General features: G+C 37.2%; 1 protein-coding gene across 1 annotated transcript; it reads right to left on the bottom strand.

Annotated features, from left to right (window-relative positions):
- Window positions 1-2,516: 2,516 nt before the first annotated feature.
- On the bottom strand, window positions 2,517-6,894 carry LOC145094073 (uncharacterized). Its single transcript, XM_079032345.1, has 3 exons — window positions 6,504-6,894; window positions 4,822-5,051; window positions 2,517-2,884 (listed from the first exon to the last, which is right to left on the bottom strand). The coding sequence occupies exons 1-3, from the start codon at window positions 6,865-6,867 to the stop codon at window positions 2,606-2,608; spliced, it is 873 nt and encodes a 290-aa protein (XP_078888471.1). The 5' UTR covers window positions 6,868-6,894; the 3' UTR covers window positions 2,517-2,605.
- Window positions 6,895-24,622: the final 17,728 nt, after the last annotated feature.

Here is a 24,622-nt window from a genome sequence, read left to right as displayed (position 1 = left end):
GGTCTTAGACACATCAAGGTAATGTGCTATGCTAGTCTCTTGGTTAAATGAAGGCATTTAGGCACTTAAACATGGAGTTCACGGTCCAAGAACCTCCTTGGCCGTGAACTCACTTTAATCCTTGTTTCTAATTGACTTTGGTGTCCTAAACATGTAATGGAGGCTTCTGGTTTGAGTTCCAAGGCTTTGAGGGGCATTGGGACACTTTTGGCCCTTAAAATGGAGTTTACTCCCCAAGTGTTCTTGGGCGGTAAACTCCCAAATCTTGGGGTTTTGGTCCGATTTTGATGTTTCTAAACACAATCTAAGTTATATAATATAACTAGATCGAAGTACTCACAATTTGGGATAAAAACCCGAAGATCCGTGAGAGAGAATTTGGCTTTTCTCTAATTGGAAATGTAACTAATGAACTATTTTGGTTCAGATTTCTATATATAGTCCTGAGATTTTTGGCAGAAAATATTTTTATTCTCGGAATGAACTTTAATATCCTTGAGTATTGGAATAACAGTGTTGCACAAAACTCTAGTGCATCCACTCTCCTGATATCTCCTTAAGTGTAAACCCTGAAAAACTGCCAAACTTATACCCGAAGTCTGAATTTTCACTGTAACTGTTCTACTTCTATTGGCTTCAAATGGTTTGTACAGAATGGAAATTTCGGGTTGTCACATCCTTAGAATCCTAGAAAATTTTTGAGATCTTAGAGGAAGGAAGAGGATGATTTTAGAGAAGTTTGGGAGAATTTTTCAAGTGTGTGTGTGTGTGTTTTGGCTCTCGGCCGAGAGTAGAAGAGGAGAGGGGAGAGAAAGTGGTGAGGTGACTAGCATGGAAGTATGGGGGATCTAACATTGTTGCATGTTGAATAATATAGAGGTGGCACCTCCAAAGTTAACCCCCCCTCCCCATTTAACTTCTTTTTTTTACATGGGCCGAGATTTTAGGCCAAGAAGAAAGGTTGCAGTGGTTTGGGTCCATGAACTTTAGTTAGGATCTTTTGATCCTAAACATAAAAAATTTCGGCCCATTGGGCCCTTGGAAGCATTCACGGTCCAAATTGAATAAAAAGAATGGGCTTATGGCTCACTAAGGTTAATTGGATTAGTTATGGCCCAATAAGGCCCATTAGGGTTAGAGTAAATCATTTTAGACCCAGACGGTCCAAAATGCTTTAGATTTATGAATTGGGTCCAATTAGACTCCACATAAGGTGTCCAAGCCCAAAATGGTTAAATTGGATGCTTATTGGTCCATTAGGCCCAATAAGGAAATCCTAGTCCAATATGGACTTAAACCATGGTTCTTAGGATTTCAGATTCTTTGATAAACATAATTGATGAATCTAAATGAGCATTGAGTGAGATTTACTTAGAGTATATGATTTACAATAGTTGAATGGTTACATAGGAATAGAATTTCCTGGCTAAAATGCCAGTTGTGACATAATATTACAACATAGACCCCAAAATTGGAAATTATATCATTTAACTCCTCATGGATAACACTAATAAATTATTACGGGTTTAGGGCTAAAAAACATAAAATATAAATACATCTCGGGATCTTAGGGCTTATTATTTATTTATTTACTTATTTTATTTATTTATTTTAAACGAAATGTTACATCTGCGTCTACAATTTTGAGTTTGGATGAGGCGTTTTGGTGACTACATCATTTGAGAGTGTAAACACGTTGATTGAAAGAAAACATTAGAATCATTAACTATTATTTATGTGAGCCATTTACTTAATACGGGACCTTTAGTTTGCTTTAAGGACTGTCTTCTGTTTAAATTGATTTTCCTTACCCCCTTTAAGTTAATCCGTTCTACCCGTTTCTATATCATCTTCATCTTTGTTTTATATCCCTCTCACTCTATCTCTGTCGTTTTGTCCCTCTTTCATTATGTCAACTAACACAGTTCCCGATAAAGATTATAAACACAATGTGGCTTTGTTTTCGAAATTGTGTAAAGAGAAACTGATGAATCACACTAGGTTGACGATAGATAACAGACCTTACTTCAATTCGACCAACATTGCAAAAGGGAACAACTTGAGGCAATGAAGGATAAAACACCCTCTAAAGTCATGAGATTTGCAATAGAATTCTATTCCGAATAAAAGTCTACTTACTATGCTCTTATTAGCCTATTGAAGACATTCTAGGATGTTTTGGATGTTTTGAAGAAGAAAAATAAACATTTGCATATGTTATTTTTTTTTTCAAATAATGTAATGCTTTAATATATATTTAACTTTTGTCTTTAAATATTAATATTAAAAATATGTTGCTTTATGTCAAAGAAGTATCTCATAGATATTTGTGTTTTTTATTTTCAAGCTCAATATACTCGCGGACGAGTTCACAAGGGACTACCATATGAACACCACATGGCTAATTATAAGCAATAAACACTCAATGCCGACGAAACCATTTATAACATGTCTTAATGGTTTATTGTAAACAAAGATGGTAGTTGTTACCGTCTCAAACAAATGAAAAGTGATAATGAGAACATTAAAAAAATGCTTTGTTGCAAAATTATGACATAATCCAACTTAGAACATACATTTTACAAGAGTTGGGAAAAATGTTAATTTAAAGTGATGAGAAAATAGGAATTGTTGCCAAGCTGGTACCAGCATCCGCAATGAAACAACTTCCTGTAACATATAACGAAGAATCATGGATCAAATATCGTGCAAGAGATGTCAAGGCTGGATTAATTGTGCCAAGGGTTTTCAAAGGAATTGTCTTCAAAACCACATTGTTGAACCATGTCTTATCTACTAGTCCTTCGGTGATCTCAGTTCTGAAAATTCCAGGGTTTATGCAGTTCACTCTTATGTTGTCGGTTCCCAATTCCATTGCCATCACCTGTTGTCATTATGTATTTTAGTTAAATATTTATTCGTGCAACTAAGTTTTTGTTTCTCCTAAATATTGCAACAAATTGAGATTTTAGATGATATATGCAATCATGTTTTATTATAGGACCAACATATGAAAATTAGTAACTTCAAAGAGATTCTTTATAGACCCAACATCGGCACTTATTTATGCATACACATAAAACGGACTTTTTTTGTGAATTAACGACATATATTACAGTACTAGTTTATAACCCGCGGGAACCACGATTATAAAATTAATCAAACTTTTATAGTAAAAACTCAAAATTATTAATAAGTTATTTTAAATAAATTATTAATTTAAGAGATATTTTTTATTAGTTATGTGAAATTATAATCATTGATTCAAATAAATATATAAAATTAATTTTTAATATATATTATATATTTTTTATTTGTGAAGTAATGAAAACAATAATTTAAAATTTAAAATTTAAAATAGAATCACATTAATGAGCAGGTTTAATAAATTTAAAAATGGAAAACTAATAGATTGACAAGTGGCAACACATTAATTAAAATGTCTAATATGGTGACACATGGCAAAAGAGCTACTCTTTTATTAGTATAGAGATGCGACAAATCTATAGTAAAGTTTTATGATATCAGTAACATATTAACAATGACATTTAATATTATTTAAATCTACCATTAATTTGTCTTTAAAATAATATCTTTTGAAAATTAAAACGTTTATCGCTAGTTCGTCTCTAAAATTAAGTTTCTAAAATAATTTTTTAATTCATATACAACTTTTGAAATAAGCTAAATACTCACATCCGTCATTTTATCCAAATCCGTGACAGATTTTCCATGGAATTAAATGAATTTTTACCTATTTTTCTTTTTATTTTGATTGGACATAGATGAAAGAATTTAAGTACATCGTTCATACAACAAAAAATTGTTTATTATTATATTAAATTTTCGAGAAAAGTGATAATTTATTCTATCGTATTTCACGTAGATGCACTATATTTGATTTTTAAATTGAAGTTCTTTATTTTCTGTATTGTTTTGGTTTCTTAATTTGAAAGTATTCTTTTTGTATTTGTGTTTTGTGAAGGGGACCCTAGTTAAACATCTTTTTAAGTGCCTCCATGAAAGGTTTAGAACTAAAAAGGATGAACAACACATAGATGTTTTCCGATGTTTGCATTTTTACACATACCAACACTCAATTGTTTCGTATTTAGTAGTAGAGCTTAGATATATCACACTGACATACGTATATGTGGATTGTGCAAAAATCAGTAACAAAAAGGAAAGTCTTTAGTGTTTACTGTTTACATTGTGGCGTAAGGTGTAAGGTAAAGCGACAACAAGATTGTTTGAATATTAAAGAAAAACAAAGGATTGTAATGTTTCGTATTAATCCCTCATTGACTTTGATAAAATTAGGGACATATTCAACACAATCATTAAAACCACTCGATAATTTGATCAAACTCTAAGCGATGGTTTAGACTAAGACCCTAAATTTCTTTCTAAATCAGGCCCATCCCGGAGGGTGGACGATAGGGACAATCGTCTAGGACCTATTTTTTAAAGGGGCCCAAATTTTATATATATTTTATTATATATGTATATATTATTTAGGGATCATGTGTGTAGATTTTTTTGTAATCGAAAATGTTATACTTAGATCCTAGTACAAGTAATTTTCATTCAACTGTTGATTTATTATAAAAAAGTTAATGAAATTTATGTATTTTAAAGGTTTTTTATTCCCTCGCGCCCAAAAGCCAAAATGTGTTTCAAATGGCTCTGTTTTAAATTTTTTATTATATTGATCGCTTATTAATTTTGTTTTGTAACCGCATCATTGATATAATAACAAATTATAATCATGACACGTGTAACAAATGCAGTCTAAAAAATGTGATGAAATTGTAATATTACCTTTGTCATGGTATTAACGGCTGCCTTTGAAGACGCATATGCCACTCCTCCGGGCAGAAAAACACGATTAGTACCCGCAATCGAAGAAATATTGATCACTGAACCACCACATTTAGCATCACGCATGTACTTACAAACATGCTTTGCCACCAACCATGACCCTGTTAGGTTTGTCCTATAGATATAGTTCCATTTTTCCTCTTCAAATTCCAGTGGGTTACGAGGTTCACCTACATTGTATAATCAATGGTCAGCCGATAAATAACTATATAACTACCATTGTTTAAGATTTTACGTAAAGGTGGGGGTTGCATTTTACAGTTAACAATTTACATCTCAATTAATGCTTTTAAATTACACGAATTATGAAAACTTTGTGCGAATTTAGTAACAAAATGTTTCATTTTAACATGTACGTTTTTTTTTATCAATTTATGTAACAGCCAAGCATGAGCAATTCTTGTCAAATCGATTAAACACGTCACATGTACAAAAAAAAAGAATCACCGTGTGAATGTATTAATTATTCTAATAAAATATTCTTTATACAAATATAATATATGTAATTTTATATTGAAATATTACAATGAACAAAATTTTAAAATTATAACAATACATATAAAATATTACTAATAATGTTTATTATGAAGACTATTCCATTATATTTCAGTAGAAATATGATTTATTTTCTATTTTTTATTATTTTGGATATTAAAAAATAACAAAATAAATGTATCATTTATCTCTTGGCACGCGTTATATTTACATTTGAACAAAACATGTATAAAAATTTTGTTATAACTCGTTGGTTACTCATATGTGAATAATTAGTATATCCAGCTTTTCAAAGATCATATGTTATTAACATTCATATTATTCACATGTATGATACTAAAACTTTAATAAAAATTAATAACATATTTAATTCACATTTGTATATCAATTCTATTGTAATAAAAATTCAATACATAATTTATTCATATATATGATGAGAGTTAATAGTTAATAGACATAAAATTTGTATTTTATATGAAAAAAAAAATTATATCAATACGGATGTACATCTATACAAAATAAAAAAAATCAAGATTCATGCTCTATTTGTAATCGTTTTAATAATAACAAATAATAATTTTAATTTTTTTTTTTTATATAAACTAAAACAAACATATCTCCCTCTTTACATCATACTATTCTATTCAGTTAGTATCAATGATTAAATATTATAATATATTTTGAGTTAAACAAATATTATTAGATTAATATGGTATAAGATAAAAATATTATTTTGAACCACGTGAAAGATAACTCACTTATAATAGATTAAAAATTAAAAATCAAAATTTAAAATAAATAATAATAATAATAATAATAATAATAATAATAATAATAATAATAATAATAATAAAAGATTAAATATTAAAAGTTTGTAGATAAATATATAGATTAAATCTATTAAAAGACATAATATTAAAATTTAACGACTAAAAAAAATTGTTAACTAGTTTTTGATCAAAATATTCTTTTATCTCGTTTTCCCTTGTAATCCACCATTAGTCACTTTATCTTCATCATGTATTTGTTAAACACAGTTTACAATTGCGTTTAATTTTTCAAATCATTGCTAATAATACTGAAATGATATACAAACACTCTAACCAAACTAGTATCTAGAAACTAACCTGAGATTCCAGCATTGTTTATCAAAGAATCAATACGCCCAAATGCTTCCCACGCCTTTTTAACTGCCGCCTTGATGGTGGCCTCATCCGCACTGACATCCAGCTGCACTGCAAAAGCCCGAATGGGTACACCTTCAGCTACAGATTGAGATTCAGATCCAGAAGAAATGTCCATTCTGTTGATTTCATCACAAAGGGATTTGAGTAAATCAATCCGCCGAGCAGAAGCGATTATCTTGCAACCCGCTCTCGCTAAATCAAGGCAGAATTCTTTGCCAATTCCAGATGATGCTCCGGTCACGAACACCACCTTTCCGGTCAGATCGTGCCATGGCTCTAGTATACTTTCGACTTGGCTTGTCATTTTTTCTATTGGTTGATGAATGTGAAAGTTTTAAAGTTGATTTATAGAGATGGAGAGCTTAGATTATTCATTATTATACGCCAAGTGGGGATACTTTAGCTTTACTTAAATATGTGGGCCCAAAGCCTGCCAATATTGATTAAGTCTATTCATGTACGACATTTTTATGTTAGTTCCACTTTCTTTCACCAGTATCTTGAGTGGACTGTATTGTGTGTTTACATTATTGTAATACAAGAAAATTGTTTAAATAGGAAATTATGTTCTATTTTATTGCCCAACAAAATATTAAGTTAAATATTTTAAATATGCTCATTTTTCTTGATTCATATTGATTATTACTTATACTTTTGTATTTATTATTTTCATATATTCTTCGTATATATTTTGATATTTTAATGCTTAACAAATTATATTATTCCATTTGTAGAGATCAGGGGATGATTTTGAAAAATAAACTATAGGATATAAAGGTCAACCTCGCATCGAAAATAAATATATAGTCCCTTTCATATGTGTTAATAGAATTAAAAATATATTAGTACCAAAAAAATAAGAAAAATGAAATATTTGACAATTATCCTCAACAAGTTTTCATGTTTCAGGAACCATTCATTACAAATACCAACCACTACAAAAAAAATGCCAATTAGAGACCAAAACGATATGGTACCTATAAAATGAACCATCACTAAATGATTTAGTGACGAAAATTCTAGTCGTCACTTTTCGTCACTATAGGTCTGTCACAAAACCGATTTAATTACCAAATATAAATATGGTCACTAAACAGTGACTAAAATATACTCGTCACTAAATCTGTGACAACTCACTTCGTCACTAAATGTTGTCACTAATCAATTAAAGTTGTCGCTATTTTATCTACTTAGTGACCAATAAAAATCGTAACTATTTAATCCAATTAGTGATTGTAGAAAGTGGTCACAGTTTAATACGATTAGTGACAATAGAAAATTGTTACTGTTTAATTCGATTAGTGACTATACTAGGTCATCACTGATTTTTTCTATTAGACACAAAAAAGGGTTAATAATTAAGAAATTATTGAAATATTAAATGTCATTTTTAATATATAATATAACAATATCCAATTAGACAAAAGAAAAAGCAATCCTATAAATTTTTACAATACAACAATAATCAAATAAATCTTCACATTTATAATATGAAAATTAAATGTCAATTTAAAAAAAAAAAAATCATACATTTTATCCAATATTTCAAACAACAAACATATAAAGATCAACCGGGTGAAGTTCATTTAATAAGAAAAGTAAGTTCAATTGATCAATGCAATTGAGATAAACATGAAAGCTCACTCGTCATAAATTCCATTTTCTTATTTTGCTCCTCTCGTATTTGATCTGCTCTTCTTGAAATTGTAGTTGCTCTTCTTTAATTACACAAATTTCCTCCTCCAAGGCTTTTGATTTTTCCTTTTCCAATTCCATTCCATTTGTAACTTTTCTGTGACTAAAACTTGTTTTGTCGAAACAGAACGCCCTTTTATATATCCCAGTATACGATGTAGTTTTTTCATATATATTCCAGCCGACGAATAAGAAGAAGAAGCTTCCTCATCTAGCAATTCATTCTGCATAACAAAACAATTTAGATTAAAAGTAAAACAAAAATTATTCATAAATATGTCAAGATATTAAAAATATCCAAATTTCTCCGGTCTTCTCATTGATCATTTGATTTTTCTTTTATGAAAAATGTCCAATCTTGTAACGTTCAATGAATGCTACTTCTTATCCTTCTTTCTTTTTCTGTTTTCAAAAGGTTGCTCACCATAAGTTTGTCAAGATATATATTTGTAACAAAGTTGAACTAAAGGAAGAAAGCTTTGACAATGAAATGAAAGATTTAAGTTTTAAAGAAGTTGCTTACCATGTCAATAATCCTTACAATTGAAACTATGCCAACCGTAGGTGGAACTTGATTAAATGATTTGTTCTTCTTGTTTCTAATGCTAACTTTCTGCAACAATTAAAGAAGTGAAAAAGATTATATCATGCAAAATGTAAAGACACATGGAGATTTTTGTAATTATGCAAAGTAAAAACATAGGAACCAAAAAACACATGGAAATGAAGGTGCAACCTATATTGTCTGCTTTTATGTTGGTTCGTGTAACGTCGTAGATCTGAGCTAGTCAACTTAGAGATAATAGGGGTTGAAAACGACTTTTCAAAAAAATATTATTTAGAATAAATAATCTTAACCAAGTTGTAGAATATGTCTCAAGGGTTCCGTGCATATAAAGAACACCGAAATCCGAGATATAACGAAGAAGTTATGGCCCGTCAAAGTTTTTGGGCAAAACCGGCACGACATCGGGAGACGTAAATAGTGAATTTACGATAGAGCGAGATTTAGCCTTAGCAATCTGAATGAAAGTCGTAGAATACGTTAGAGCATCCATAAAAAGAACGCTCAAATCTGACTTCGTATGAGGAAGTTATGATTTTTCGAAGTTTCGGATTAGCAATGTACAGCCCGAAATTCGAATTTTAGTTCGAGCGGTTTTTGGCTTACGCAACCTAAATGAGAGTTGAAGATCTCATTAATAGGAACTCAACGGTAAAAAGATAGACTAAAATGGAGTCCGTATGAAGGAGTTACGAATTCTTCGCGGTCATTTAACAGTCTAATCTCCTCGTACTGTTAAATTTAAGATCGGTCAAGAATTAGCCGATGGAGTCTAAATTAAAGTTGTAGATCTTGTTTTTACCTACGTGTGGATATAAAGAACGTTGATGGCTCCGAGAAGAAGGGTCTTTCGGTTTGGAAACGCTGCTCCAGCGGAGCCTGGTTTTGAGAAAAACCCGCTGTAATTAAGCTACACCTAACCTATCTTTAGTATAACTTATGTTTTAATATAGTAATGTTATTAGGACCTTAAAATAATTATTTGGACTATTATTATGAGTCATATAAGAGTGTTTCTTAACACTTACATAATAGTAATAATAGCTATACTATTAATTAGTCGCGGTTAACGTTAAACTAAACCCTAGTGGTAATGATACTAGGTTTTATCGAGGGAAATTGTTTTAAGAGTAATGAAGCGCTGTCTGAATTCAGAGTCACCATCTTATCAGGTGAGTGCATGGTCTCTTTCATCATACACATAGATATAAAGTATTTTACATAAATTACGTGCTATGTGTGCATACTATCTGACTACTTGCTGTCTATGTTGGATGAACGATTTTATACATGTTTTAAATGATTTAAACTGTATATATGTATTTTATATATACAATAATGTTGGGGTAAAACATGGGTAGATGTAATAAATGGAGTATGAGTTAAATGATGAGTTGAGAGGTGAAATAGACTGTGAGGTGAGGGTGAGAGGTAGACGATGTGAGAAGCCTTTTTCCCAAACGATGGCCCCGTCATTCAGCAGAGTATGGATGACAACCACGGACTATTCTAGACATTCCAGTGGAACACTAGCAGGCTCGCAACCTGTAGGTGTTGTGAATGATGTGTTCACCCGGTGTACTCTAAACCTTGGTGATCATGCAGACTTGATGCCCAAACCTTGGTGATCATGCAGACTTGATGCCTAATCCTTGGTGATCATGCAGACTTGATGCCTAAACCTTGGTGATCATGCAGACTTGATGCCTAAACCCTGGCGACTATGCAGACTTAGTGCCCGTTGTGTAAACCATGGCAACGATGGACTTCGTGCCGATTCCTTAGGATGATCCTTAGAAATGAATGAACGCGGAATAGCTTATTCTTAGGGTAGATCCTTAAGAATAAAGAAGATAATGGAGATGGGTAATTGGGTTGATTGCTTGATTGTTTAAACATAATAATTATATTATTGTGGGTTGAAAACACTATGTACTCACCGGGTTTCCCAACCTGACCCACTCAGTTTATTTGTATCACAGGTGTCGATATGAAGTTACATTACACTGAGAGATTTAAAAGAGATGTAGATCACTAGTGATAATGAATGTAAGTTTTGTTTATGCTTATGTTTCTGTATTGACGATGACATCCCAAATGTTTTAAAATGAATAAAAATAATTTTCTTCGGAAATGCTTTGATAGCATATTTATTATGTTTTACTGGGAACAAATTCCGCAACATTTTTATTAAAAGAGGTACTCTGATTTTTATAAAACATAAACAAAATCGGTCTTTTCTGGCTGTGAAAATGGGGATGTCACAGTTCACCAGTTGTGTATCGATAGCACACACCATCGAGCGACAACTTGGATCATAAGTTGAATTTTCCTACATAAAGGTTCGTTTAAGAGAACACATACTGTTAGGAAATAGCAATGTATTCTCATTTATTTTTTTATTATAACATCATACTTCCATTGCTTTCTATTACATGATTGTATAGTTTTGAAGTGCATTGTCTTTTTTGGAAGTACAATGCTACAATAAAAGAAATGAAAGTACAATGCTATAATAGAATGAAATGAAAGTATATTGTTTCTTTAAAGAAACTTTTACATGAAGCATAATCAATATTAAAATAGAGAGTTGATAACATCATACCGTGCATTTATTGATAATATCATACTTCAACAAATCTGATTGGTTTTTCCAAGTGGTTCCATCAAATTTTACATGATCTCTAACTACACACCCAACCTTAGTGATGAATTGTTGACTATCTTCCCCAACTATACGAACAACACATTCATCAACTTCAAAAACTAAATTTGCCTTATTCGAGCGCCTCATTTTAGTTTCATTCAAAGCTCTAGATTCTTTTCGAGCATTAGACATGCCTACATAGATTTAGTCAACAAGAAAATTGATTGATTATATAATCATATACATTAATCACATACTATTTAACTTCAAATCAACATACCATGAGAAGTTGAACCAATGTTCTCATCTCGAAAAGAATCAACTTCATGTTCCTCTTCTTCACAATCTTCCTCATCGTCAAACTAGAAACTCTTCTCATATGACTTTGACGGGGAGAAAGTGACTCCATTGTTTCATAGGTAGGCAACTCTTCATCTTGCAACATGAGATTAGTAGGTCTCTTATGAGAAAGTGACTTTTGAAGGTTAGATCTCTTCAATACCCCTTTTCCATGGCCAACCATCTAAATAATAATAACACACATTCTTAATTCAATGTAAAGTGTTGTTATCAAAAGTCAAAGTTAGAGAAAATACCATCTTTGAAAAATTAGTATTCTTCAACTTTTGTTGACTTGGCTTATCTATTCCCCGATGTCTTTTCTGATCCATCAAATGTCTAGTCAAACATTGCATACCAAACAAGATCATAAAGAGTACATAAAAGACATTATATTCTTAATTAGCAATGTACTTTTCATAAATTAATTTTTTTCAGATTTAAATGGTACTTTCTAGAATTCAAAATCACCGATACCATTATACATTGCTATAAAAAAGTAAAAATAAGAAAATACGCTGATATAATACATAAAGTTAATGTAAGTTGATTGCTTACTTCATCACGAAGGTTAGATGCCTCATTTTGACCTCCCATATCTTTATTTACATGGTGTAAGTCCCCAATCTTCTTGTGTATCAATCAGATCCGCTTGATGGTGCGGAATCCCAATCAAGCAAATGATGCAAGATCAATTTAGAGGAGAAGGAGAAGAATAATAAGATGAATCTAATGTATTGATGATATGAATGAAGATCCTTACAAGAGATTCACACACACACTCTCTTCTTCTCTTTAGTTTCTCTCTCTATCACACCTTGAGTTTCACTCACTTAAGCTCCTTTCCTAGTCGTATATTAATGACTCCATTAACACTATTTATATGGAACCACCAGCCGCAAATGGGTTCACGGCCGTAAACACCCATACAATCGTAAACTAGACTGAAAAAATATAATTGCCTAGAAAAGTAAAGTATAAACCATATTTTTGACCCAACAATCTCCCCCTTAGTTTATAGCTTTCTTTTCTAATTGACCCAACAAACCCCCCCTAAAATTGTAGTTGACTTTTCTTGTTAGTCTTCATTGGGAGCTTCGCTTCAGCATTTATCTTCGATTTCTTCACAGTTTCAAGATGAACTTGATGAATCTTCAATAAATGACTTCATCTTGAGCAGTTGGGATTTTCTTCAAAATTTGACTTTGAACAAACGTTGGGTGAGGAGGCTTGATGTACTGATTCTTGAAAGATAGCGCTTTTAGCTTGAGAATCTTCAGAGAATGACATAGAGACCTAATCTTCTGGATCACTTCAACAGGTACATAGATAGCAACAAATTGATTGAGGAAGCTTCAATGCAATCTATCACATAAACTTCAAGTGTAGCTTCACCTTGCTTCTGGAGTTGAAGGATTGAATGTTGAAAGAATAGTATTCATTTCTTGCTCCTTCGAATGAGAATTCTTCGATGATCAGGACGAAGCCTTGGCTCAGAAAGTTCTATACAGTCTCCATGAGTCTCGTCTACATCTGAACTCACTTTTCAAGACAAAACAAAACTAAAAGAAAACTTAACACACAATATTTTTGAATTTTTCATATTTTCTTATTTTTGTTTGATTTTTTTAATAATTTTTTTTTAATTCTCCCCCTAAATTTGTGCATAGAGGAAAATTATGAACAAATTTAACGAAAACAAAAATATTTGGGATCAAAGTTGTGAGACAGTCTTAACTTTGTTTATCAGTACCTTCACCTTCATGAATAAATCTGGTCAATTGTCGGTATTGTGGTCCACTTAAACACGAACGATATCAACAAATTTTTTCTTTTTTTAAATATATCATTTAGCTGACGACGACCATGGGTATTGTTGTCCACTTAAATTAAGCAGCGAGATCTACAGACAACCTCTAAATGGTTCAATTTTAGGTGCACTAGAACGTGTTCCTTACTTCCCGATATACCCTAGTTATCAAGAACTTCCTAAGGACTCCTTACATTAGGTGAGTAAACAATTATTAAGGAGGAAGTCAGATTTAGAGATAGATGCATATGTTGTGTCCCAGGTCGGATCTCTTCCAATCACGCAGAGGGGACAACATATGACTAACAGAGATAGAGGGATAGAGATGTAGAATGTTGCATATGTTGTGTCCTAGGTCGGATCTTCTGATCACGTAGAGGGGACAACATATGGCTCACAGATAGGAAGAATTGCACAGATAAAGAAGATGCATAGAAATAGTTTTTCATATGTTGCAATCCAGGTCAGATCTCTTCCAATCACGTAGAGGAAGCAAGATATGACTGGAAGATAGAAAGCAAGAAAATAATTTCCTACAGACCTACTTTATCAGAACCCCCAGTCACCCTATCAGAACCAGAATTAAGGACATAAGTCTGTACATCAAGGAAAAGTTAAGCTACAGTCCTAGATGCGTATTAATTTAGTGTATCCCGTGGGTTCCCATGTTTATCTCACCGCTCAATCTACCCGAGCGTCGTATGGTCAGTCCAAACGATCCTATCTAAATCCACACTATCAAATCCTTCGTGCCTACCAGCACATTGAACACCGAGTCTAGACAATTCAGGTTCAGTCCCGTACACATGTTTTAGACTGCCCGTTATCACTTTATCTTGATATCACTTCCCAACAGACACCTACTAACGAAAAACTATAAGGAAATAAAAAAAATTGTCTTCAAAATGAATTAGTTTAAGATAAATTTAGGAGTATCGAGAAGAAAACTCAAACTGTAAGTCACCGATTGAATTTGCATTCAGAAGGTATGAGAATAGCGCGCATAATCATAGAACATATCCGAAAATTCTTCACATCGTTAACCACAAACCCCATGTGTAATCCTTTCCTTTCTTCCCTTCCCGCAAAGGACACATACTCTCAAACAAAGTTCTGAGTATTGTACAGTTGAGAGATGTCCCCAATCATGTGCCTCGAACATCCACTATCAACAAACCAAAGTCTGATGATATGCCTCCATATCTGCTCCAGCATAGAGCGGGATCAGTTGGTCTTTGGAACCCAGTCCATTTTGAAACTAGGTCAACCTGTGTCATCTTTGCAAGGTACTCTCCATGACATATCCTGTTTATCACAAACAGAAGATGAAGAAATATTAGAGTCATTAGGTAATTTGGGAGATTTATCCTTTGGTACCCATCTGTAGTCGGGTTTAACCCATTTCTTGTTCGATCCGATGGGTGCCTTGTCTCTAGCTTTTGAACTTGAAGCTGGCCGTTGAGATGACTTTGATTTTGGCTTCACGAGAGCATCTCTTGGATTTGGCTTCTTGGCCGGCATTCCCTTCTTGACCTTGGGATTTTGATTCTTTGCCTTCTGAGCGTTCCAATCGTCATTGTTTGAGCGTGGCCTCGATGGGTTTCTTTTGGAAAATCTCCCTCGCGGCGTGTTCTTCCAGCCTTGTGCGTAGTAGGGAACGTATGCGCGATTAGGAAAATTTCTGGCAATGTGTCCAGGTGTTCCACAGTGATGGGTTTCTTTTGAAAATCTCCCTCGATGGGTTTCTTTTGAAAGCAAGTCTTTTTCTTCACTGGGAAGTTGTTTATTCCTGCCCCTGGTGGCGTGACCTTTCCTTGTCTCTTATTGTTCCCACAAGCACAGTTTGCAGCAGGCACTCTGATTTGCTTGTTTTGGTAGCCTGTATTTACCAACAATAGCTTGATTAGTAGCAACTAAGTTAGAAGCAGCAGATTTAGAGTTCAAGGAGTCATTGGTTTGACAGTCAATAGAATTTACAGAACTAGAACTAGTTCTGTTCTTCCTGTCCTCATCCTCTACTACTTTACATGCTCATGAAGTAGAAGCATTAGAATCTTTCATCTTAACATTCTCAGTTAGCCCAGATTGTTTAGTTTTAACTGAAGTTGGTTCAGGGAGTGGGCCATACTGAGCAGGAATTTCTTCCTCTTTTGTCTCAAGGGGTAGGTTATAATTGTCATTGAAGGGAGGTGGTACACTGTGATACTTTAGACCCTTGGTTTGATTATCTTTAAATGTTAATTGTTTTTCTATCATAGACACAACTATCTCACTTGACACATCAAATTTCTTAATGTTGAATTCAGCATCTTTATATTTTGCTTTTAATGCATTAAGTTCGGCAGTCACAGTGGCAAGCTGTTCCTTAAAATATCTATAATTTACGCATTTGTTACTATATTCTTCTTGAAATTTTCGGAAGTCCTTGGTTTTGGTCTCTAATTGATCTTTTAGGGGTTTTTGATCCTTTCCTAAGTTGGTACCCCTCATATTTAAGGTCATCGTTCTCCCTTTTTATTAATTCAATTTGCTCACATAAAAATTTAATCGTAGCTTCACAAGATGGAGTGCATGAAACTTCATTTATCGGGATGCATGAAGAACTCATTGTTTCTAAAAAAAAATTGCTCTTTGACTTAAAAACTCAAAAGTCAATCTTAAAAGTCAAACTTAAAAAGTCAAACCGAAAATCTAAATTTGAAAATTTTAAAGTTAAACGAGAAAGTCAAAGTTTAAAGCCAAAGGTCAAACTTGAAGGTCAAAGTCAAAATTTTAGGTCAAAAGTCAATTTAGAAAGTCAAAAATTAAAAACTAAAATTTTTGGAAGAAAACGGAATTTAAAAATAAAAAGAAATTGATTTTTGGGTTAAAAGTGTGAAAGTTGCGAAATTAGGTCGGAATAGAGACCCCTTATGAATCAAATTTGGAAGGCGTATAACATCTAGCAAGCTACATCAGTTGGAAAGGCACCTGGTTGATGAATCAGGGGACCCGAGTTCGATCCCAAGCAAACCCCAAAATCGTTTTTTTAAGTGTACGCTGGCCGCAAACTTCGGACTCTCTGATCGATGTCTCGCTTGAATCACGTGCTGGCCGAGAACGAGGCTGCGCACCGTTGGACCATGAACGAGGCTGGCCGTAAGCCCTCGCACCGCAAACCACTGAGGACCGGCCGTGAAAGTTTCGAGGGTCGTGAAAGCTCCGAGGACCGTGAACCCTTCTTCCCATTCGTGAACACTGCTTCGTGGCCGAGAACCCTTCAACGTATCGCAAAAAAAAACGACATTTTCACCCTTTTTGCTCCAAAACTTTTTTCAGAAACTCGTTTTTATAAAAACCTCAAAGAACAAACCCCCTATTTTGCCTAGAACTATCCAAGAACGAAAAAATCCTTCAAAAATAAGATCAAATACGCTCTAGATCTGGCCAAAATGATCGATACAATTTAAGCTCTAATATCAACTGTAAGTCCCCAATCTATTTATGTATCAATCAAATCTGTTTGATGGTGCGGAATCCAATCAAGTAGATGATGCAAGATCAATATAGAGGAGAAGGAGAAGAATAATAAGATGAATCTAATGTATTGATGATATGAATGAAGATCCTTACAAGAGATTCACACACACTCTATTCTTCTCTCTAGTTTCTCTCTCTATCACACCTTGAGTTTCACACACTTAAGCTCCTTTCCTAGTCGTATACTAATGACTCCACTAACACTATTTATATGGAACCACCAGCTGCAAATGGGTTCACGACTGTAAACATGTTTACGGACGTAAACACCCATACAACCGTAAATCAGACTAAAAAAATATAATTGGCAAGGAGGGGCATATCGCCAAGGATTGCCCCCAAGGGATTTATGGTTTGCTTTCATTGCAACCAGACTGGCGATCGGAAGGCAGAGTGCCCACAGTTGCATCAGGGGACAGCACAGGGATCTTCGCCTGCTGCTAGGGTTACCGAGGTTCGGCCAATGAAGGCCGAGGCACCAAAGGCTCGTGGGAGAGACTTCCAGTTAACAGCGGAGGAGGTCCGCTCAGCGCCCGATGTTGTGGCTAGTATGTATTCTTTATTTATTTTTGTTGATTTGAGATATTATGCTTATTTGATGATATGCTTAGGTACTTTTCTTGTGAATTTTGTACCTACTTTGGTGTTATTTAACTCGGGTGTGAGTCGGTCATTTGTTTCCTTGGCATTTAGTCAGCACATTAGTATCCGACGACAGGCGTTGAGTCGACCTCTGCGAGTTTCTATAGCTGACGAGAGAGCGGTGTATGCTACGGATTTGATTCGAGGATGTATACTTGAGATCTTCGGTGTGGATTTCCCGATAGATTTTGTCCTGATTGTGATGGGGGACGTATGTGTTATAGTGGGCATGGATTGGTTGAGCCGATTTGGAGTTGTTATAGACTGCGAGCGTCAGTTGGTGACGATACGAGACCCTAGTGGGGGAGTACTTACGGTGTACGATGAGGGTACCCGATGTGGGTCAGCGTTTTGTTCAGCTGCCAGGGCGAGACAGAGTTTGCAGCAGGGCTGCAGCGGGTTCGTGGCCTATGTGATGGACACACGAGTGGCTGCTGGGAAGCCAAGTTTGATTGATGAGGTTCCGATAGTGTGTGAGTTCCCGAGGAATTTCCGAGTGTGCCTCCCGAGAGGCAATTGGAGTTCCATATCGATTTGGTTCCAGGAGCAGCGCCTATCGCCAAAGCGCCTTATCGCCTTGCACCGCCAGAGATGCAGGAGTTATCCTCGCAACTTCAAGAGCTGCTGGGGAAAGGGTTTATTCGACCGAGTAGCTCGCCATGGGGAGCACCGATCCTTTTTGTCAAGAAAAAGGATGGTTCACACCGGATGTGTATTGATTACCGGGAGTTAGACAAGTTGACGGTCAAGAACCGTTATTCGTTACCGAGGATCGACGATCTGTTCGATCAGTTGCAGGGGGCGTCTTGGTTCTCCAAGATAGATTTGAGGTCGGGTTATCATCAGATGAGGGTTCGGGATGAAGATATCCAAAAGACAGCGTTCAGAACTCGTTATGGGCATTACGAGTTCGTGGTGATGCCTTTCGAGCTCACCAATGCACCAGCAGCGTTCATGGATCTCATGAACAGGGTGTGCAAGCCGATGCTGGATCGGTCGGTGATCGTGTTCATTGATGATATTTTGGTGTATTTGAGATCTATAAAGCAACATGAGGAGCATTTGAGGGAGATCCTTAGAGTTCTGAGATCGGAGAGGCTTTATGCCAAATTCTCCAAGTGCGAGTTCTGGTTACGAGAGGTCTAGTTCGTGGGGCATCTCGTCAACCAGAATGGGATTTTGGTCGATCCGGCCAAGATTGAGGCGGTCATGAGGTGGGAGGTGCCGAGATCGCCCACCGAGATTAGGCGATTTCTAGGATTGGCCAGCTATCATCGGAGATTTATCAGGGATTTCTCCAAGATCGTCGTGCCACTCACCAGGTTGACCAGGAAGGGTGTTGCTTTTTCATGGGGTCTAGAGCACCAGACCTCGTTTGAGACACTTCGCCAGAGATTGTGCGAAGCCCCGGTGCTAGCCCTCCCGGAAGGGATGGAAGATTTTGTGGTGCATTGTGACGCATCGATATTGGGGTTGGGTGCAGTACTTATGCAGAGGGGACATGTGATAGCATATGCGTCGAGGCGGCTGAAGCCTCATGAGACGAGGTATCCCACCCACGATTTGGAGTTGGGGGCTGTAGTGTTCGCCCTCAAAATCTGGCGTCACTATTTGTATGGGGTTCGGTGTACCATCTACACGGACCACAAGAGTTTGAAGTATTTGATGGACCAGCGCAATCTGAATATGCGCTAGAGGAGATGGCTGGATGTGGTAAAGGATTATGATTATGAGATCCTGTACCACCCAGGCAGGGCTAATGTTGTAGCTGATGCCCTGAGCCGTAGGGCGGAGTGTGCCCCGATTCGTGATATTTGTATGTGGTTGACAGTGATGATTCCGGTGTTGGACACCATTCGAGAGGCCCAGGCGAAGGCTATGAGACCGGAGAACCGCAAGAGCGAGCGGTTGATTGGGTAGGTGCCAAAGTTCGTTACCGATAGTCGCGGGCTGATGACCCTTCAGGGTCGGATTTGGGTGCCGTATGTAGGCGGAGCGCACACCACCTTGATGGAGGAGGCGCATAGATCGATATTTTCTATCCATCCCAGGGCCACTAAGATGTATTTGGATTTGAAAAAGGAGTATTGGTGGCCATGTATGAAGAGGGATGTAGCATGGTTTATTGAGAGGTGCTTAACATGTCGCAGGGTTAAAGCCAAGTACCAGCGACCGCATGGCATGTTGCAGCCACTGGAGGTTCCCCAATGGAAGTGGGAACAGATTTCTATGGATTTCATCACCAAGTTGCCGAGAACCGCGAGGGGTGTCGACGCAATTTGGGTGATCGTCGACCGGCTGACAAAGAGCGCTCAGTTTCTTCCTATCAGTGAGAGCTCTTCTGCTGAGAGGCTAGCAAAGTTGTATGTGAGAGAGGTGGTATCACGGCATGGGGTGCCGATCTCAATTGTATCGTATCGAGATGTACGTTTTACTTCCAGGTTCTGGAAGAAATTCCACGAGGAGTTGGGTACGAGGCTGCATTTCAGTACCGCTCACCACCCACAGACAGACAGATAGAGTGAGCGGACGATTCAGACGCTCGAAGACATGCTTCGGGCATGTATGTTGGACTTCGGAGGGAGTTAGGACACGTATTTGCCTTTGGTTGAGTTTTCCTATAACAACAACAACCATTATTCGAGCATTGGTATGCCTCCCTTTGAGCTGTTGTATGGGAAGAGGTGTCGGACTGCCATTTGTTGGGGAAAATTTGGGCAGAGAGTATTGGGCAGCATTGAGATAGTGCTTCAGATGACAGAGCGGATACAGCAGGTTAGACAGAGATTGCTGACGGCCCAGAGTCGTCAGAAGAGTTACGCGGATAGGCGTCGATCAGAGCTCGAGTTTCAGGTTGGGGATTTTGTTCTTCTGAAAGTATCCCCTTGGAAAGGAATCATTCGTTTCAGGAAGAGGGGCAAACTGGGGCCCCGGTATATTGGGCCATTTAGGGTGATCTCGAAGGTGGGCAGGGTAGCATATCGTTTGGAGTTACCTACGGAGTTGAGCCAGATTCATGATACCTTCCACGTGTCTCAGCTGAGGAAGTTTATAGCCGATGAGTCGGCAGTGGTACCATTGGAGGATATCCAGGTGGATGCGAGTCTGAATTATATTGAGAGGCCGATTGCAATCTTGGATCGGAAGATCAAGGTTCTGAGGAACAAGGAAGTGCCCCTGGTTTAGGTCCACTGGCATCATTGGAAGGGGTCCGAGCTGACTTGGGAGCCGGAGTCGGAGATGCAGGAGCAGCATCCGGAGTTATTTTCGGCATGAGACTTCGAGGGCGAAGTCTGGTTCTAGTGGGGGAGAATTGTAACATCCCGAAACTCAGGTAAAGCTATTTAACCCTTCTACTCTTCCCAAGTTGTCAAGTTAAGTCCTTTATGTAAGTGTTAGGCTTGTGAGTACGCTAGGCGTACTGAGGAGTACGATGCGCGTACTCACACGCTTATTTTGGATGCAGACTCGCCTGGGTACGCTGGGCGTACCCAGGTTATGACGGGCGTAATGTGTGTAGATGTAAACCCTAATTTGGGGCTTGAGCACTATAAAAGGAATGTTATGGCTGCGACCTCAGCCTCCATTCCAGAGAGAATAACCCTAATAGAGAGTCCCCTTTCGTTTTTAGCAAGAGTGTTGGTGTTCTAAGCTTCTAGTGTCATTTCAAGGTGGTGGAAGGAAAGAAGAGGTCATTTTGGAGGCTAGAAGCTTGTGGGAAAGAGTAGATCTGAGCTTTTCAAAGGTTGGAGGTTCTTCCTGAGGTAAAAAGCTCAAACCTTGCCTTGTTATTTGTGATATGTGCTTCTTGGACCAATTTCTAGGGTTTTTGGTCCCAAGATGGAGACATTATGAGCAAATGGTCTCTATTGGCCTAGATTTGTCATATTTCTGGTCTATAAGTGTTGTATGTTCATAAAAATGCAAACTTGGACGTAAAGATGGAGCCATGCATGAGATCTAGACCTTTGGAGGGAAAAAGGAAAGAGGTTTGACGGTGTAGGGACCTTCACAGCCATGCAAAGGCTTAAAGGTTCCGACTTTATGGAATAAGAGGTTGTAAGAGAGTCAGATCTAGAAGTCGAAGGAGTGTCTTAACCATTTAAGACCAAAATCTAATAAATGGCTAAACTAGGACTTACGCTGGGGGTAACTCTCAGTGCGCGCAGCGTAAGGGGTTGAAGCCCCGATTGTGGATCGCTGGCATACACCCCGTGTATAGAGAAGGTACGCGCCGCATACTGCCTTCTGTTGACTTGCGTTGACTTTTAGTGTTTTGGTCAATCTTTGGACTTTTGGGCCAAGGAGGGGTAAAATGGTCTTTTACCCTTATGTAGAAATTATAGAGTGGATTTAATCTAGCCTTGGAGAGCCATTATTTATTTGAGAGTATTGTTAAGAGTTTAGGTGGGGGCTAGACCAGTGTGATTGAGTACGAGACTATCCGAGATACCAATGTGAGTCTTCTCACTATACTGTACCTGGAAGCGTACCTATGTGTGACCGGAAGGTCTTGTATGCTATGAGATGTATCTGTTATATGTTATGTGATATTTATGTGTTATGTATGTTATGTATGGTATGGACCGGAAGGTCAAGATGATATGGACCGGAAGGTCAAGAGGTTACGGACCGGAAGGTCGCTACGGGTTGGACCGGAAGGTCTACCGGAGTTCGGGACGGAAGTCCCCTGAGGCACTCGGATCGGAAGATCCCATAGAGTTATGGTCTGGAAAGGCGTATGTGTGGTATGTGGCATTTTGGGGAACTCACTAAGCATTTATGCTTACAGTGTTGTGTGATGTGTTTCAGGTACTAGTGACGACCATGGGAAGGCGTCGACATGATCAATACACACACAAGGAGTTTTACATGTTATGATCTTGGGGTGTAATGTTAAGGGTTGTTATGTGAAACAATGATATTTTTATAACTATTATGAATGAAAGTATGTTTTAAAATGTGAAAAATTGTTTCGAAAATTTATGTCATTACATAACTTGATCCTTGAAGCTGGTTGAATAGATCATCGATTCGTGGAAGTGGGTAGCAATTTTTGATAGTGAGCTTATTCAGTTCTCTGTAATCAATACACATCCTAAAGGATATGTCCTTTTTCTTAACAAAGAGGATTGGAGCTCCCCAGGGTGAGAAGCTAGGTCGGATGAATCCTTTGCCCAAGAGTTCGCTAAGTTGGCTTGACAGTTCTTGCATCTCCGCAGGAGCCAACCTGTAGGGTGATTTGGCAATGGGTGTAGCTCCTGACACCAGGTCAATTCGGAACTCGACTTATCTTTCTGGGGGTATCCCCAGGAGATTTTCAGGAAAAACATCCGGGAAGTCGCAAACCACTGGAATGTCTTGAATATTGACCTCGTCCTTGGACTTATCCACAATGTGAGCTAGAAACGCCAAGTCCTTCTTTTGTAGACACTTATGTGCCTTAATACACGAGATAAGACGAAGGTTCATACTGGGCTTGTCTCCATATATAATTAGGGTTTCGTGATTAGGGAGATGAAGGTGAACGGCCTTTTCACAACACATAATTTCGGCATGATGGGGGCTCAACCAGTCCATGCCAATAATCACATCAAAACTCCTAATAGTTACAGGCATCAATTTTATTTGAAAGACGTGGTGATTTAAGGTTAGGGTACATCCTACGTAGATTTCCCCAGTTGATTATGTTTTCCCATTAGCCATTTCCACCGTTATTTTAGCAAGTGTTTGAATTTATTACTCACAAATCTTTGCTCTGCCCCGGTATCAAACAGGATGCATGCATATGAGTGGTTAAGGAGAAACGTACCAGTGACAACAACGGGATCCTGAACCGCTTCTCCTTGACCCATAGTCAGCACTCTCCCTGCTCCTCCATTCCCTTGGTTGTTGACATTGGGGCAGTTTCGAAGAAAGTGCCCAGTCCTTCCACATCTGTAACATGTGTGGCTTGCTCCAGCGTTGTTGTTGTCTTTGTTGTTGGTGTTGTTGTTTTCGTTGTTGTTGTTGTTGTTGTTGTTGTTATTATTGTTGCGGTTGTTGTTGTTGTTGTTTCCCTGCTGCTGGTTCTGGGGAGGATAGGTCCTGTAGTATTTTGCCGTGTGACCCTTTTGATTGTAATTGGTACAATGCATCTACCTGTATTCGCCATTGTGATGGAGATTGCACTTGTTGCACTTTGAGAGATTCCCAGAATACTTCTTAGGGGCACTTGGAGTGGACGAGACTGGAGCATGTGGTGTGGAGGGAAATTGGGTGGTTACAGCATGAACTGTCGCTATTTTTTGTTTCTTTGACGACTCTGAGCCCTGTCGTCCCTTCCTCTTGTTATTCTTTCCTTTCTTGTTGTCACTTTCCTTCTTGCCTTCAGTTTCCCCTGATTTCTCGCTCTTCTTGTTGTTGTGGTCGTACAACTTCTTGGCCAACCTCTTGGGACTATCAAAGGTTTCAGGATTTGCAGCTATCACATTTCCTTGAATTGGGGAGGTTAATCCACAAATGAATCATTCGATTTTCTTTCCTTCTGAAGTAATCATGCCAGGGCACAACATAGATAGTTCGCTAAACCTTGATATGTAAGCATCGATTTTGGAGTTTCGGACTGTGAGGTTCCATAACTCTTGCTCCATTTTCTGAATTTCATCATGCGGGCAGTACTCGGCCATCAGTATTTCCTTCAATTCCGCCCACGGCATGGCATTGGCTACGGGGAGAGTCATGGCCTCCACGTGTCTATTCCACCAGGTGAGAGCTTGATCAACAAATGTGCATGCTGCAAACTTCACCTTGACCTCTTCGGGGCAATCACATATCTCGAACACCGATTCCACCTTTTCAAT

This window comes from Lactuca serriola, chromosome 3 (genome assembly GCF_051521515.1).
Source record: "Lactuca serriola cultivar US96UC23 chromosome 3, Lser_US96UC23_V15, whole genome shotgun sequence".
NCBI classification, from domain to species: Eukaryota; Viridiplantae; Streptophyta; class Magnoliopsida; order Asterales; family Asteraceae; genus Lactuca; species Lactuca serriola.
The sequence above is the reverse complement of the archived record's forward strand: the minus strand, read 5'-3'. Positions and strand labels throughout refer to the sequence as shown.